The sequence below is a fragment of the Daphnia pulex genome, chromosome 7 (genome assembly GCF_021134715.1).
Source record: "Daphnia pulex isolate KAP4 chromosome 7, ASM2113471v1".
Classification (NCBI taxonomy): domain Eukaryota; kingdom Metazoa; phylum Arthropoda; class Branchiopoda; order Diplostraca; family Daphniidae; genus Daphnia; species Daphnia pulex.
The window spans coordinates 11,373,815-11,388,306 of record NC_060023.1 but is presented as its reverse complement, the minus strand read 5'-3'; the positions used below and the strand labels follow the sequence as shown (position 1 = coordinate 11,388,306).

The following is a 14,492-nucleotide window of genomic DNA, read 5'->3' as shown; positions in this document are numbered from 1 at the left end:
CTAGTGTCAAATTATCAAGACTTAGCCATTCCGTTGGTTCGTCTGCTTGAGAAATTATTTGTTCAAGTTCTCATTATCATTTAGGTCGAGTAAAATAGTTTTTCCCATAATAAAATGCCGTTTATGAAAGGTCCTGCTCCGATCCGAAGAACTTTGGAGTATTTAGACCGAAATAAGTTGGTGTTAAAGGATAGAGTCAAGATATTTTCGATCAACTACAACACAAAAGGTGAAAATCACGAAGGTGCCCGACAATTCGTGTTTTGGCACTTGCCTCAGTTACAGTACAAAAACCCCAATATTCAGATAGCTACCTTCAAGAACTTGACTCCTAGTCCATTTATACGGTGTTATTTAGGTAACTAAAAAAATATTACATTTTTTTCAAATAAGTAACAAATTTCATGTTCAGAAAACGGGGAAGAGGTTCTAATGGATGTTGATTTCAAGTCAAAAGATGAGATCTATGAAAGAGTACGCAGGATTATTTGCAAATCAGAGTAAGTTGTTGAAACAATTATGTAAGATTAAATGCCAAATAATTATTAATTGATTGATATCTAGAGAAACACTGAAAGCTGAGGATAAAATAGAAAACCCAGCTAATTTTGGAGCTAAATGCAGCAGACATTGCATCTGTGAGGTACCTGGTCAGTTACCTTGCCCAGCTCTTATTCCTTTGCCAAATAGTTGGAGAGGAAAGTACAAGTTTCAAAAGCCAGATGAATTATAAATGAATTACAATTGCCCCACAATGTAGTCAAATAAAAAAAAATTTTTGAGAATATTATGCAATTCTGCTTTTATTATTAAACTGTTTGACAATTAACGTAGTTATTGCATTTGAGGAGCCATTAAGTCCATGTCGACACACTCGCGTGCAATCTTTACTCCCAAGGCGAACAAAGCCACGCTCTTCACCAACGACCTAAGATAAAAAAAGATTCTCTTAGTGAGTGTTTCATAAGTTAATGGGATTATATAAAACTTACCATCTGAAAGGGTCGTTGTAAAAACTTTTAATGAACTGCATTTTACCAGCTTTTTTGTTTGATCTTTCCATAGCAGCTTTTAAGATTTACTTTGGTTGTGATAAGCTTGAGAGTTGAAGCAGACGGTTTTTCTGATTATCGACATTGCGAAGTATGCATTACGCAAATAATTGATAAAAACTACTTGGAACTAGAACCAGAAAATTTAATCATTTTGCAAGTGTTAAATTAAATTGTATCCATAATGTTAAAAATAATATGATATCAATATTGTTGAATAATTTTTTTTGTTGTTGCGAGAATCGTTCCTCCTTTGTTTCTCGATCGTGTGATGTCTGCTTCTGTCAATTCTCGGCTTCTCGCGGTCGTCTGAAAAGTGAAAAATGAATTAGCCCCTCGAATAGCTAGTTGTTGTTGATTCCGAATTTGACAAAATGGACTTAATAGAAAATATGACATTTCGAACACCAAAACAAAAAGCTTTGGTGTTACAACTTTATAAAGATCTTAAATTCGGTATAATGTTTGTTAATATTCTGTTGTTGAATTTTCTTTTCTCATAAACTGTTTTAGTTAGGGGGAACGAAGATGTGAAGATACATCAGTGTGATGAGTTGGATTTAGTGTACATTACAGGATACTTGCCTGATGCTGAGAGACAACAGGAAATCTTTTTGCCATTAGCTGCAGATGAAGCAATTTCAATGAAAAAAATAGGAGAAGTTCAAAAATGTCTGTTTCATCGACACAAATCATCAAGGTAAATTATTGTTTCATCTAAGGCTGCTCAGGTTTAAACAATCAGATTAATTATTGTATTTGATTCACTTAAAGACTGACTTTGGCACTAATGGATTCTGATTCCACTACTGTTTATTTTGGTGTAACACCTGGCTTATTACCTCCATCAGATTTGGAGGGTAGGAAATAAATTGATTACTCATCACATAATGAAGACAAGAATTTATTTTTTATTTAATAAATCAACAATTTTACTAGTCAAATACTGCCCATGCCTCATCTACTCCCTTCTTAACCTTTTCATCAACAACTTGCTTAAGTTGGTCATCACTGACTGAGTGAGCCCAAACTGGAATAGCTGTACTTGGGAGAGTTACTTTTGACATTATTGATTTTATAGTTTCAATCTGTGTTGTGTCAAGTGGAATGCTAGGTTTATCATTTGGTGTAACAGCAGGAGCAGATGTTGGATTTTCTATTGTAACAAGGTTGTGATAGTTATGGCTTGTTCTGATCTGGAATTCTTGTCCATCATAAGTGCTGTATCCAAATTCCACACAATCATCATCTTCCTCTTCACAGAGGGAAGTAGGGAGAAGTTCATATCCATTCTCTCCTATTTGTTGCTCTTCAGCAGCAGTGTCTTCTATTTCTGTCAGATCTCTGCAAAAAAAAAAACAATTTTAACTTGTTAAAAATATTTTCCAGTGTTAAATTTGGACAGAATAAAAAAATGGACCTTTCGTTAAAATCACTGTTAAACTCATCGTGAACAGAGTTATTTTCGTCTATGTTATCAGGCAAACGACCAGAATCTGGTTCAGGAGAATTTCCCGTCATTTCCTTTTGAACACAAACTGTATAAAGCGAAAACTCACAAATTTATCAATCAGAAGACTGTAGACTCCCACAAACAATGTCCAAAACAACGACAATTGCAAGCCAGTGACAGCTCACAGCTGATTATATATCGACGATTTTTAAATGTTATTTTGCGATTGTTAAGCAGAAGCAGACGAAATTTACTTATTTACAACACAATAAATTTAAATGAAAAGTAGGCCTAGTCAGAATTTTTCTTAAAAAATTATTATTTACCACAGTTTATTTGACGATTAATTTAATAAAATTCTGCATATTTTGTTGCAGTCCTCTTTTTGGCGGTTGTCAAAGAGGGTAATTATGACAATTTTGTTTCTAGGAGTCTTGTATAGAAAACTTTCAAATCACACTCACAGCATCGTGTCGCCCAGTCTCATCTCTAGAATGCATTCCATGTCATTTATTACAGCCCCAAACGAAGAAGTGGCCAAAACTATTGCCCGGTTTGTTCACTTTAAATTGCTTTTTATTAATCTACAATAATAACAAAATAACATTTCTAATTGACAGAGGTCTTGTTTCTGAAAAACTGGCTGCTTGTGTCAACATAATTCCAAAGATCACATCTGTGTAAGATTTTTGAAATACAGTTACATTTTCTTTACATTCATGATGATTTTTATATCCATATTTTTTTATTCAGGTACAGTTGGGAAGGAAAAGTTAATGAAGATTCAGAAGTCTTGATGGTAACAGTAGAAATATTAATTTTATTAATTTTATTTGAAATCAAAACTATACATCATTTTCTTAAAAAAAGATGGTGAAAACCAGAACTTCGAGACTACCAGAGCTAACAGAATATGTCAAGTAATTGTTCATGTAAAGCAATCTTATTGAACTAGATGAAAGATTTTTTTTATACATTCCACAATTCAGAAAGAACCATCCTTATGAAGTTTGTGAAGTAATTTCCACTGAGGTAGACTTTACAGACAAATCACAGAACATGTTTTCCTACATGTAAATGACCCTTTCCTATGTAAATAAGGTATATATTTCATTTTTAGATCTTACAAGGGAACAAACCATATTTGGATTGGATTTTAGAATCTGTACCTGAAAAGGCCGAGTAAATACTATTGTCATTAGGTAAAGTTATAAAGAAAAAATAAATGATTCATGAATTGTGCTTGTCATGTTTTTGTCAAAGTATAATGATATAGGCCGAGTATAATTAATCTGCCAGTGTTTTTCAAATACATGGTTTATAATAATTGACTTTAACTGAAATAGTTAAACAACAAAATATCTTGTGGACGTGGTTGAGAAGTGAGAAACTCTGTGCTTTATAGTAACAAATTTGACAAAAAAAATTGCATGGCTGAAATCAGCAATTTGCATATATGTGCATACTGAATAACTTACTAATGTGCCATTCTTATTCTTGTTTCGCAAGGTTTTCTTCTTTTCGTCAGCCGTTAGTGCAGAACTACAATTCCACTTCCGGATGTCCCTTTTCTTCTGGAATAACCCTGTCGCCTGCCCTTCTATGTGTTCGCTATCTGCGGCTACCTTTATGGTAAGTTGAGCAGTTTCATCATCTTGTGTAACCGATGGCCTATTTTAATATCCGTCCCTCGACCAGCCAAATTTAGTAGTCACGATTGAATGTCCGAAAGTGAGTTCAACGATTTTGAATACCAATTTTTCAAAGAGACCTGGTACCTGGACAGTCGTTTCATAAAAAAAAAAAAAAAAAAAAAAAAACCCAAAAACATGTAACAACAGAATTGTACAGAGGGCGTAGCCAAGCTTATTCCATTAATTCATTTTATTTAACCAGAAAGTCCGCCGTTTCAGCCTATCTGTCCTTTAACACATTGGCCAAAACTGTTAGGATAACTAAGTGGCGGGCATTTGGGAATATTATACGCTATTGAACCTCCACCCGTGCTCTCGGCTAATCGGGAGCTACAGTAAACCTGTAATTCTTGCGTGTCTTGTGCCAAATGTAATATTTGCCCTTCTTCGCATGGTCCCTGAGTCCATATCTCCCAGCATTGTTTGGCCTTGGAAGGGTCGGGATGCCAGTAGACGTGCAGACCGTCAGTGGGGCATCCTTCCGGGACGGGTTCGCACTGCGGAGTGTTCTTCAGTACGAACCATTCTCCATTTCCACAGGGACCCTTTTAATAGTGAGATAAGCGCTGTTATATTTTAGTCAGAACAATTTATAGTTAAACCAACTTCCGTTTCACCTGAGTATTTTGCCGATGACATACGCCAGTCTCATCTGAATATATTGGCCGTAGTTCTGATTTCGCTTTTTCCCTCGTCAGTTCGAGACAGTAACAAAATCCTTCGTTTTTTTCATCGTCATAGAGTCCCATGTGCTCCGGACAATGTTCGCTCCTTTTTGTTGTACTGATGGGAAGACATTGGCCATTGAAAAATGTCTCGTCTGGTGACTCGCAATGCCTATCCCTTGAAATCGAATAGATATTTACATCATTTGTTACTTAGCTTACCAACTGTAACACCGTAGAATTATTTTTGCTTACTTGGCGAGGAACAGAATTCCAGCCATGTACTTTTTCAGAGATTCAGGCGTCTCGCCAGAATTCGCCAACGATTTCTCGTTTATGGCTATACATTCCCATGTATTTTTTATTTCTCTTAGAATAGTTTGGGCGTGTTCGTCGTCGCCATATTCCACGTAATCTACCAATTCAGTTCCGAAGCTTTTTAATATTTCCACTAAAAAACCGCCTAGTTCCTCGTCGTTTGGGTCAGCTGCTGCTGCTCTTTTGCATTCTTCTATTATCTCCGTGAAATTCTCATCGTTGGAAATATGACTTTTCGCCCTAGTAACACCGATACAAATTTTAAAAGGCAAGTGTTAATTTAACTAAATTTAAAATCTTACCGAATCGTATTAGTGTGTGAAGTGCAGATTGATCCACAGAGGAAAAGGAAGAACAAGATGTTGTGGACAAACAACAGCTGATGTGATTTTTTCATTTTTCGATTCATTTCTCAAAGGCGGAAGATGTTAAAAACAAGTTCAAACATCCAGAACGACTGACACTGAAAGAAACCAAAGGAATTTCAGCTTGAGACTGAAAGAGAGCCAACACGAAATTGGCGTAATGTAGGTTGTTCTGTTGGGTTACGTCTTTTTTATTTACCGTTTTGAATTCTGCACCCGTTTGAGGAATCGACGAATAGGTGGCAGTAAACATTCTTCTGGGGCCAGTTCCAGACAGAGATGCCCTTCACCTTCAGTACGAACTGCTTAGATACAACGCACAGATAAAAATCTCTTGATGCAAATTTAAATGTCTGCCTTCTGGCCACAAAGTCACACCAAGAGACCGAAGGCTCAGGAGAACGTGAATTTTGTTGCAAGTCTATTTCTCTTAAAAATGTTTCTACTGTATGTACTGTACATGGGCATAGTTGGCGAGAACTCGCCCACCATTTAGCAAAGGGTCGGGGTTTGTGTGTCAGTTTTGTTTAGCCAAATCATCCGCGTACATTGGTTACATTGCATTGGTTAGTAGGTGTTCCTTTCTTTTCAGCGTCTTGGATTGACTGTCTATATTTTGCAATTTTTCTTGCATTTTGTTTTAGAATTTTCCGAGGTCATACAACCCCATTCCAATCGCAGCGATAGTCAAAATTGCTCTCCAATGTGTCTCCAATGCTCTCCAATGTGCATAAGGCGACGCACTCACGCAGACATATAATTCTTTTCACGCGTAAATTTCCGTCTTCTGATTTTGCACGAATTTCCCGCCGGATTGTGAAGTCGATAATCTTTGACTGCCTTATTTCGAACGAGGAATTCCTATTTTCCAGTAATTGATACTTCTGAACTTGTAGAAGTTTTGTTGGTGTTCACTGTTCACCATTCGCTGGAATCTTTGGGATATTAGCTCACATTTTGGGACGTCTTTAAGTACAAAGTCTACGAACCATTGGTCAACGTACATTCAAGTACATCAAAAGTACATTAGCGTGTACTTGATTATTTGCGTTATTTTAATTTGAAAGTCATTTTATTCAGACAATTGGAACCCTTGATCTTGAATTACCCGGGTCCGACTATTCGTCTGCTTCAGTTGTTAGGGCAACAGTTGTCATGGCGTCTTCTGAAAGGATGATAGAACTGATAGAACTACTCCCTGACTCCCTTCTCATTTTTCTGTGCTATTGTTAGGTAAATTTAATTAAATTTAACGAATATTTTGTCTCGCTTTGAATATTGTCTTTTAATCTGTCCAATAATTTGTTTGTTTTCATTGATGCATAGATTGAAGTGATGTGACATATGGAACAATCTTTGAACTGAAGTCTAAAGCAAATACAAATTTGAACTTCATATCTTATGTAAGTTAATTTTGACCTATTTTCCTTGTTTTTACACTGTACCAACCTATTTCTTCAAATTCTGGATGCATACTGTCTGTCATTCCAACAAGTTGACTTAGCGCTCAGTCACTTTCCATCCATTAGATCCTCATGCTGTCAAAAGCCTAAAACTCATGTTTGAAGCACACATATAGGGGAATACAAATGTGCAGAGATATGGTATTTCCCCATTACTGCTACCAGACCATACAATTCAGATTTTCATGTAACATTGGTATTCTTGAACCATAGGATCTTTTCTGAATCTCACAATTTTGGTGACGTAACCTGGAACAGCATGTTTGTTGTTATGGCTGTTTTATTTATGTTTAGAAGGCAACCCAGCTTAGAGATAGGTAGAGTTTTATTTCTCATAGGTAAATTTGTGTAAATTTGTAAATAACGTAGAGAATTTCCTTATTGTCCCATTTCCACTTGAGACATGAAGAGTGTGAAGTGAATAACCTGCCATGTGTATGTACATGTACCAGATCTGTACATCAAAACATATATGTAATAGGAAACATTTTTATTTCTTTTTTAATCCATATTAGCCAATAGGGTAATCATTTTATTATTCTTTCCAACAGATCTGCAAACACGAAAGTTATGAATTTCGTTCTTGTAGTCAATGGAGTTGGCGCTGGTTTCCGTTACTGGCCTTTTTTGACGTCTTGATATCAGTTTGGAATAATAGCTGGACTCTGGGGAATCCTCACTCATATTCGAGGTAACTTTGCAGTCAACATATGTAAGGAGTTTTCGATTCGTTGAAATTTTTGCATATCTTCGTTGTGATTTTTGCATGCAAGTCACCACTGGACCAGTTTGTCCAGACAGGATGTCCTTCTCGCTTGAAGGTCACGAGAAACATTACGTAAAACTGGCATGCGGTGATGAAGAGGTTGGGTGAGAATGACACGTGTTTCATCATTATCAAAGCAGGTACAATAGCCGTAAGGGTAAGCTATTTGGTATTCATTTTGATATTGGTTTTTGTAGACCCATCCCCAGCAACGTCAACCTAAAGAAGAAAAAGCCAGTTAGCATTTCCTTCACTTTCGAAGGTCACGGAAAACGTGTCGTGCAGTGGTGTAGAGGTTGGGTGAGAACTGGGCGTTTTTCATCATTATCAAGAAGGAAAAATAACCGCAAGGCTTAAGAGGAAGGGTGAGAAAAAGTCGTATAAAAGGCGAGAGAAAAGTCGATAGGGATCAGTCGAGTGAGCATCTCCAACACGTCAACAACTGCAGTCCACAATTTGTCACCAACTGCCTTCTTCATTGTACAACCAGTTCGCAATCATGGGTAAACTTTCATCTTTATTTGTTATTTCGAGTCGTGAATCAATTTTGTGTTTTTCACTCTGTATGTGTAGTTATATGAGTTTACATTTGATAATTAATGTTCAAATCGGTTATAGTACAGTCAACTATGACGCCGTGCTGCTGTTTGGTGTTGTATCGTTAATGGTTGGGTCGAACACGGGTGTACCGATCTTCCTGGACATGGTGGATACCAAGCAACAGGAGCGAAAGAATATTACACCACGTCGCCGCCTTACTACACAACAACGTCTAGATACGCAACATCTACTAACTACGCCGAGGCCCCCAAGTGCTACACCTCCAAGGCTCAAGAGTTACGCTACAAATTACGCTGCCCCGAGTTACATCACCAAGGCGCCTGAGTACTACACGACTACGAATGCTGCCCCAGCCTACTACACCGAGGCTCCAACTTATTTCAATACCACAGCGTTCGAGTACTACACCTAACCGCACAAGCCCCGAACTACACAACCACAACTGAGGCGGCGAAGTACTACGTAGATTTTTTTTGTTAACATTGCATTTAATATTGGAAATTGATTTTCAAATTTTTTACCGTCTAGTCAACTATAGTGTCGTGCTACTGTTGGTTGTATTATCCTTAATGTTTGGGTCGACCACTGGTGTTCCGATGTCTCGTGGGTATGGCGGATACTAAACCGCAATGCGGTGTCTTACTACACAACAACATATGCAACAACCGGATGCTACACCATCAACACCCTGGAGTATTACTCCAGAACTTATGATGTCCCGAGCTTCTACACCGAAGCTTTGAAGTATAACTCTGCCCTGAGTCAAACCACGAAGGGAGCGGAGTACTACACCACGAAGGGAGCGGAGTACTACACCACGAAGGGAGCGGAGTACTACACCACGAAGGGAGCGGAGTACTACACCACGAAGGGAGCGGAGTACTACACCACGAAGGGAGCGGAGTACTACACCACGAAGGGAGCGGAGTACTACACCACGAAGGGAGCGGAGTACTACACCACGAAGGGAGCGGAGTACTACACCACGAAGGGAGCGGAGTACTACACCACCGCGTATGCTGCCCCAGCCTTTTACACCGATCGCATATTATGCTACAACCCGCGCTGCCCTCAGCTACTATACCGAGGCTCCAAAGTACTACACCACCAAGGCAGCAGAGTATTACACCACAAACTTCTTGCTTCCGCAACTTGCTACATGGAGGTTCCTAAATGATAGAGCCGAAATTTCCATTTTATTTTATTTATATGTGTCGGTTGTCTTCATGGTCATTGGTCACTGGGAATTAATGGTTGAACTTGAGTTTGAAGTTGAAACTGAGAAAATAAAAATTCTAATGTGGGTAATTCTTTTGTAAGACTTTTGGAAGTAACTTCAAGCCTGTCGTCATTTTGACAGGTGTCTATTGGTGTTGGACTTCAAGGCCAGTATCCTGCGCTGTGATATGTCTGTTTCATATTTTGAAGGTGACTATTGCCTTAGTCGATCTACATACGGACATGTTCTTGTGTTTTGACGATGTTGTAAGGGTAGGTTACGAAAGAAACTTGTAACTGTTGATTTTGGTAAGTCTTATAAGTTAAAGGAAAGTGGATGAACTTTGTATAAATGAAAGACTTTGAAGTTGAGAGAAATATATTGAAACAATTCCTAAACAAGACTTGGTATAAATTAAGAGACAATGAACAAGAAACTTGTAAAAAGAATTGTGTTATATTGTCCCACCTCCACCCACAATTCCACCACATTTTACAGTCACATACTCACATATATACATACATATATACACTTAAGCTAACCCGTTGGCTGCCACGCCATACAACCCGTAGGTTGCTCTCTACTACTCTACGCGCCATGTCTGAAGGATCCATGACCAAGTGGGACTTGCCATTGCTGACAAGTCCGTGCTGACAAAGGGAGGACTAAGGTGCATGGCCTGAAACAGGCTTGCCTTGCGGCAAAGTTTGGGCTTGGCGACTCCCCGACCCCGCGGCTTGTAAACCACGAGACCGAACAGCGCGGCCCGTGCAGTGGAGAACAAAGGTGTGGCAGCCAACGGGTTAACTAACACAAACACAAACACAATAATACCAACAATACGATGATCCACGTTGATGACGAGTCTCGGTGTCGGTCGCGATTCCACCGAGTTTCGTTCGCACCAGGAGCAGGGGCAACATCCGACGGAGATCGGTGACGATTGTTAAAGATGAGAAAATCCATCTTCTCGACGTCTCCTCCTCATTACCTGAATAAAGACAAAAGAATTCTTATTAAGTGACATGCCAATAAAAGTTACATAATACATATAGACACATTGAACTGGTTTTTTAGCTCAAAGATATAAAAATGCAATTTTTTTAACTTAAAATCAAGCTTGCAATATTGACAACTACACACAGAACAAAGCTCACTTGCTAGTCTAAAAAAAAAAATTCCGGAAGTAGACCGGAAGTAACCACAGCGCCTCAACCATTGAGCTGTCATCAAATTAAACCACATATTCGTGATCTCCATGAAATTTGGGGTCGATTAGACGTGATTTAAACGAAATCCAAAATTTGGCCAAAATCGAGAATTTTCCTGAACTTATAGTTCAGGAAAATTTTCGAAACCGGAAGTACGAAAACGTAAAAAAGATAACATGAACTTTACCACAAATTCGACGAGGATCACGAATATGTGGTTCTTTTGCACCTCGAATGAATATTTACTAAACTACAGACTGAAATGAGCAAACCGGAAGTAGAAAAAAAAGCAAAATATCGAAAATTTAACAAGTGAGCTTTGTTGCTGGCATAGTAATCGTCAGTTATCACTAAATATTTCAACAAAATAACTGCCAATAAATGTTTAAAGAGATGTTGAAAGTAACTGAAACTGACTGTTTTGACAGCTACAAATTATCAAAAAGCCATCTAGCGCTAGAAAAAAGAAACTCCCAAGTAAAACTTCGTTGGCGCGTAAAATGACCTGATTTTGGAAACTATTACACAGCTAACGCAACTAGACTATTGATAGATAACCTACGAAAATAAGTCAATTTTTGGGTACCTGGGCATAATCCCGTGGTCTGCAGGTGTGTAACAGCGGACGGAAGCGATCACTGAAGTGGTCCAGAAACTCGCCAATTCGCCAGTGAAGTACAACAAATTGTGTTTAGAAGCAGTGAAGCTAGATGAGCATGCGTCGCGAAGATCAGGATGTTGGTGGAAGTCCCTCTTCCGTCATGGACAAAGGTCAGCATTTGCACAAGAATCTTCGTGCTAGGACAGCACGATTCCTAAAGAAGCTGCGTGCTCTGTAAAAAGAAATGTTTTACATTAATGTAAATATAACAATGAATAAAGCATACCAATCTTTACCTTTTCTAAGAAACACACTGAAATGTTCATGATAAGAACAGGAAGAAAGAAGAAACCGTAAAAATGGAATTCACAGCAACCAACAGCATAACTCCACATGATGAGATAAACTTCCTGATGCTAAAGAAAGTGTTATGAATTATTGCAGTAGCGTGGTGATATTGTGTATTGTTGCTTACCTTTATCATCCAGATGATTGACTTTCATCTTAAAGCAGATCTGGTGCATACATGGTAGATCACTTCACACTCTTCATGTCTCTGAAACTCTAGGTAGCAATGGGACAAGGAAATTCTCTACATTATTTACAAATTTATACGAATTTAGAAATAAAACTCTACCTATCCCTCAGCTGGGTTGTCTTCTAACCAGAAGTAAAAACAGTCATAATAACAAACATGCTGTTGCAGGGTATGCCACCAAAATTGCAAGATTCAGAAAAGATCCTATGGTTTATGAGCAAGAATACCTGTTATATGAAAATCTGAATTTTAATGGTCTTGTAGCAGTAATGAGGAAATACCTTATCTCGGCACATTGGTATTCCACTATATGTGTGCTTCAAACATGAGTTTTAGGCTTTTGACAGCATGAGGATCTAATGGATGGAAATTGACTGAGCGATAAGTCAACCTGTTGGAATGACTGACAGTATGAACCTAGAATTGGAAGACATAAGTTGGTACAGTATAAAAATAAGGAAACTAGGTCAAGATAAACCTACATTAGATATGAAGTTCAATATTTAGTATTTGAAATCACAGGAATAAGTATAAATTAGCAACAATTTGTTTCGCTCATTCGCCTCGTTTCACCATGAAAAAAACAACATGGGGGACACTGGCGACATCTAGTAATGAGTTTTGAATCTTAAGCGTGTTACACTGTCAGTCACAGACAGACATGACATTACACATTACACGTCGTCATAAGTTACTTAAAAAGTTTAACAGCGGAGATCGGGTAACAAGTCAAATGTTTTTAAGTAATAGATAAAACAATCGTTAGCTAATGATTCTTACTGTATTCTTGACTAAATGTTTTCAGGTAATTTCAGCTGAAGTTTTCATGTACCTGGCCAACTGGGTGCTCGTGACAATAGAAATGAAATGGTCTAATCCAATAATGCATGCCCACAACCTTATGTCTTCTGAAGCAAAATAATTTCTGTTGCAAGGTAGTTTTTTTTCCAAAATTATTTTAAATTACTGTGTTGTTAAGGCAATAATGTTCACATTAACTTTTCCCTGTCAAGTTGTAAATCATCAAGATATTGATGCCTTCGCCAGAGTCGATTCTTTGTTGCTATCTATTTTGCGGACAACAGCAAGAAAATGCTGCTACTCAAGATTTTATGGTGACCAACACTTTGTTCTAATTTAGGACAATGTAAGGTTGATAGATTTGAGGTATTTCTTTCTGTCACTACAATATGGTTTGAAAATGATCTAAATTTACTCTCCTTTCAGGTAAATCCCTCTTCACCACTGTAATAGTTGTTTGGAAACCGACAAGAGATTGCTGGAATTGAAGACTGATAATTTGTGTAGATTTAGATAAATTAAAAGTGCATACCTGGGTCCCCTTCTTTTCTGTCTTATGAAAGCTTTTGGAGGGTCATGGTCTAAACCGGAAACCTACTATGACTATATCTCGCCAGTAAAACTGGCCTCATACTTTTCTCTTCTTCACTGTCCAGGTAATCTCCCTGGGCACAGTTAGGGCAGTGTCACCTTCTGTTGTGATTGATTGCACTTCCAAGTTGGCAAAGTATAGCGATTTACATTTACGGACAGTGATTCCTTCGTGCTCGCGGCACATTCAAGAAATTGCAATCTTTACTGTCATATATTTTCTATATATTTTTCTTAATATAACTTTCTAGATACTGTTCCAACATAGTGCTGGGAATGATGGACAATTTGAAAACAATTCTTAAACGTTTGCATTCCATCGATTTTGATGCTGGTATAAATACAAATTTTACAATATTATTTGCCATGTACATATTTGTTACATTAATCTAAGTAAAAAAATACTAAATTTCTGCTATTAACTAATAAAAATTTAGTCAACATTACACATTACATCTCTCCCGTAACTTACCCTGGAAATGAAGTTAGTTCAAGCATCAGAATATGACCGAATGCAGATAGACTAGAGTAATAATTACATCCCATATGACGCAGGAAAGATCCAACAAAAATTGGAACACGTCGCAATGTCAAAGAATTGAAGGTAGCAAGAGAACACATAAAGATTATTACCCGCATTAAAAATTTATTTTCTCATTAAAGATCAACAATTAATTCCCATTGACTAGTAACTACTAAGATATAACCGACAAATTTTAAGATAATTGATAAAATTAAATCGGCTCTAGTATTTAGGAGCTTCCCTGTAGTAAACTGGAGAAGCGTAGGTTGTGGTGTAATATTCAGGGGCCTTAGTGGTGTAGTAACTCGGCGGAGAATAATACTTCGGAGCTTCGGTGTAGTAGGTCGGAGCAGCGTAAGTAGTGGTATAATACTCGGGTGCCTTGGTAGTGTAGTACTTGGGAGCTTCAGTGTAGTAGCTGGGGGCAGCGTAGGTTGTAGTGTAATATTCGGGGGCCTTGGTGTAATAAACAGGAGCCTCTGTTTGGTAGTAGCCTGGAGCAGAGTAATACTTGGGTTCCTCGGCGTAGTAGACTGTAGTAGCGTACGTGGTTGTGTAATATTCGGCCTTTTCGGTGTAGTAGCTAGATGGAGCGTAGGTTGTAGTGTAGTAAACTGGAGCCTCGGTGTAGTAGCTGGGTGCAGAGTAGTACTTTGGAGCATCGGTGTAGT

The 14,492-nt window shown here is 38.0% G+C and overlaps 5 protein-coding genes and 3 long non-coding RNA genes across 17 annotated transcripts; 4 read left to right on the top strand and 4 right to left on the bottom strand.

Moving 5' to 3' along the window:
- The first annotated feature begins 24 nt into the window (after window positions 1-24).
- Window positions 25-785, top strand: LOC124198773 (probable 28S ribosomal protein S25, mitochondrial). Its single transcript, XM_046594805.1, has 3 exons — window positions 25-358; window positions 413-500; window positions 565-785. Exons 1-3 carry the CDS (start codon window positions 115-117, stop codon window positions 731-733), a joined length of 501 nt encoding a protein of 166 aa, XP_046450761.1. The 5' UTR covers window positions 25-114; the 3' UTR covers window positions 734-785.
- LOC124198774 lies at window positions 786-1,147 on the bottom strand. The gene is made up of 2 exons (XR_006876722.1): window positions 993-1,147; window positions 786-928 (listed from the first exon to the last, which is right to left on the bottom strand). It is a non-coding gene; the product is annotated as an uncharacterized LOC124198774 (long non-coding RNA).
- A 165-nt stretch (window positions 1,148-1,312) lies between these two features.
- LOC124198768 (protein CutA homolog) lies at window positions 1,313-7,916 on the top strand. Of its 7 annotated transcripts, none has more exons than XR_006876718.1 (15): window positions 1,313-1,508; window positions 1,566-1,752; window positions 1,827-1,912; window positions 2,935-3,058; window positions 3,126-3,185; window positions 3,259-3,304; window positions 3,376-3,425; window positions 3,495-3,537; window positions 3,626-3,707; window positions 4,015-4,137; window positions 5,601-5,709; window positions 5,787-6,780; window positions 6,874-6,950; window positions 7,562-7,701; window positions 7,784-7,916. XR_006876718.1 is itself a non-coding variant. In XM_046594800.1 (10 exons), exons 1-9 carry the CDS (start codon window positions 1,427-1,429, stop codon window positions 3,689-3,691), a joined length of 744 nt encoding a protein of 247 aa, XP_046450756.1. In that variant the 5' UTR covers window positions 1,313-1,426; the 3' UTR covers window positions 3,692-3,707; window positions 4,015-4,275. The 7 variants fall into 7 exon arrangements, 1 of the variants encoding a protein (XP_046450756.1); XR_006876717.1 differs by having other exon boundaries at window positions 5,601-6,113; window positions 6,192-6,780; XR_006876720.1 differs by lacking the exon at window positions 5,601-5,709 and having other exon boundaries at window positions 6,192-6,780.
- LOC124198772 (male-enhanced antigen 1-like) lies at window positions 1,941-2,678 on the bottom strand. The gene is made up of 2 exons (XM_046594804.1): window positions 2,473-2,678; window positions 1,941-2,396 (listed from the first exon to the last, which is right to left on the bottom strand). The coding sequence occupies exons 1-2, from the start codon at window positions 2,571-2,573 to the stop codon at window positions 1,988-1,990; spliced, it is 510 nt and encodes a 169-aa protein (XP_046450760.1). The 5' UTR covers window positions 2,574-2,678; the 3' UTR covers window positions 1,941-1,987.
- Window positions 4,375-5,625, bottom strand: LOC124198767. Its single transcript, XM_046594799.1, has 4 exons — window positions 5,485-5,625; window positions 5,120-5,422; window positions 4,817-5,042; window positions 4,375-4,744 (listed from the first exon to the last, which is right to left on the bottom strand). Exons 1-4 carry the CDS (start codon window positions 5,589-5,591, stop codon window positions 4,415-4,417), a joined length of 966 nt encoding a protein of 321 aa, XP_046450755.1. The 5' UTR covers window positions 5,592-5,625; the 3' UTR covers window positions 4,375-4,414.
- A 249-nt stretch (window positions 7,917-8,165) lies between the features above and the next one.
- On the top strand, window positions 8,166-9,645 carry LOC124198763. 4 transcript variants are annotated; one of them, XR_006876715.1, is made up of 3 exons: window positions 8,168-8,279; window positions 8,395-8,799; window positions 8,866-9,645. XR_006876715.1 is itself a non-coding variant. In XM_046594789.1 (2 exons), exons 1-2 carry the CDS (start codon window positions 8,276-8,278, stop codon window positions 8,747-8,749), a joined length of 354 nt encoding a protein of 117 aa, XP_046450745.1. In that variant the 5' UTR covers window positions 8,166-8,275; the 3' UTR covers window positions 8,750-8,792. The 4 variants fall into 4 exon arrangements, 1 of the variants encoding a protein (XP_046450745.1); XR_006876713.1 differs by having other exon boundaries at window positions 8,170-8,279; window positions 8,395-8,792; XR_006876714.1 differs by having other exon boundaries at window positions 8,175-8,279; window positions 8,400-8,792.
- A 1,855-nt stretch (window positions 9,646-11,500) lies between these two features.
- On the bottom strand, window positions 11,501-12,238 carry LOC124198762. The gene is made up of 5 exons (XR_006876712.1): window positions 12,188-12,238; window positions 12,006-12,110; window positions 11,844-11,932; window positions 11,665-11,784; window positions 11,501-11,600 (listed from the first exon to the last, which is right to left on the bottom strand). It is a non-coding gene; the product is annotated as an uncharacterized LOC124198762 (long non-coding RNA).
- Window positions 12,239-12,552: 314 nt separating this feature from the next.
- Window positions 12,553-14,380, top strand: LOC124198761. The gene is made up of 4 exons (XR_006876711.1): window positions 12,553-12,649; window positions 12,712-12,841; window positions 12,920-13,073; window positions 13,134-14,380. It is a non-coding gene; the product is annotated as an uncharacterized LOC124198761 (long non-coding RNA).
- The last annotated feature ends 112 nt before the right edge of the window (window positions 14,381-14,492 follow it).

Excerpts from the sequence above, each read along its gene's own strand:
- LOC124198773 (XM_046594805.1), top strand. The coding sequence starts at position 115 with ATGCCGTTTATGAAAGGTCCTGCTCCGATCCGAAGAACTTTGGAGTAT. Across the intron at positions 359-412 it reads ATTTATACGGTGTTATTTAG|AAAACGGGGAAGAGGTTCTA; the intron begins GTAACTAAAAAA and ends TTTCATGTTCAG. Across the intron at positions 501-564 it reads AGGATTATTTGCAAATCAGA|AGAAACACTGAAAGCTGAGG; the intron begins GTAAGTTGTTGA and ends ATTGATATCTAG.
- LOC124198768 (XM_046594800.1), top strand. The coding sequence starts at position 1,427 with ATGGACTTAATAGAAAATATGACATTTCGAACACCAAAACAAAAAGCT. Across the intron at positions 1,913-2,934 it reads ACCTCCATCAGATTTGGAGG|GAGTCTTGTATAGAAAACTT; the intron begins GTAGGAAATAAA and ends TTTTGTTTCTAG. Across the intron at positions 3,426-3,494 it reads GAGCTAACAGAATATGTCAA|AAAGAACCATCCTTATGAAG; the intron begins GTAATTGTTCAT and ends TCCACAATTCAG.
- LOC124198772 (XM_046594804.1), bottom strand. The coding sequence starts at position 2,573 with ATGACGGGAAATTCTCCTGAACCAGATTCTGGTCGTTTGCCTGATAAC. Across the intron at positions 2,397-2,472 it reads AACAGTGATTTTAACGAAAG|AGATCTGACAGAAATAGAAG; the intron begins GTCCATTTTTTT and ends TTTTTTTTGCAG.
- LOC124198767 (XM_046594799.1), bottom strand. The coding sequence starts at position 5,591 with ATGAATCGAAAAATGAAAAAATCACATCAGCTGTTGTTTGTCCACAAC. Across the intron at positions 5,423-5,484 it reads TCACACACTAATACGATTCG|GGCGAAAAGTCATATTTCCA; the intron begins GTAAGATTTTAA and ends CGGTGTTACTAG. Across the intron at positions 5,043-5,119 it reads GGAATTCTGTTCCTCGCCAA|GGATAGGCATTGCGAGTCAC; the intron begins GTAAGCAAAAAT and ends TTCGATTTCAAG.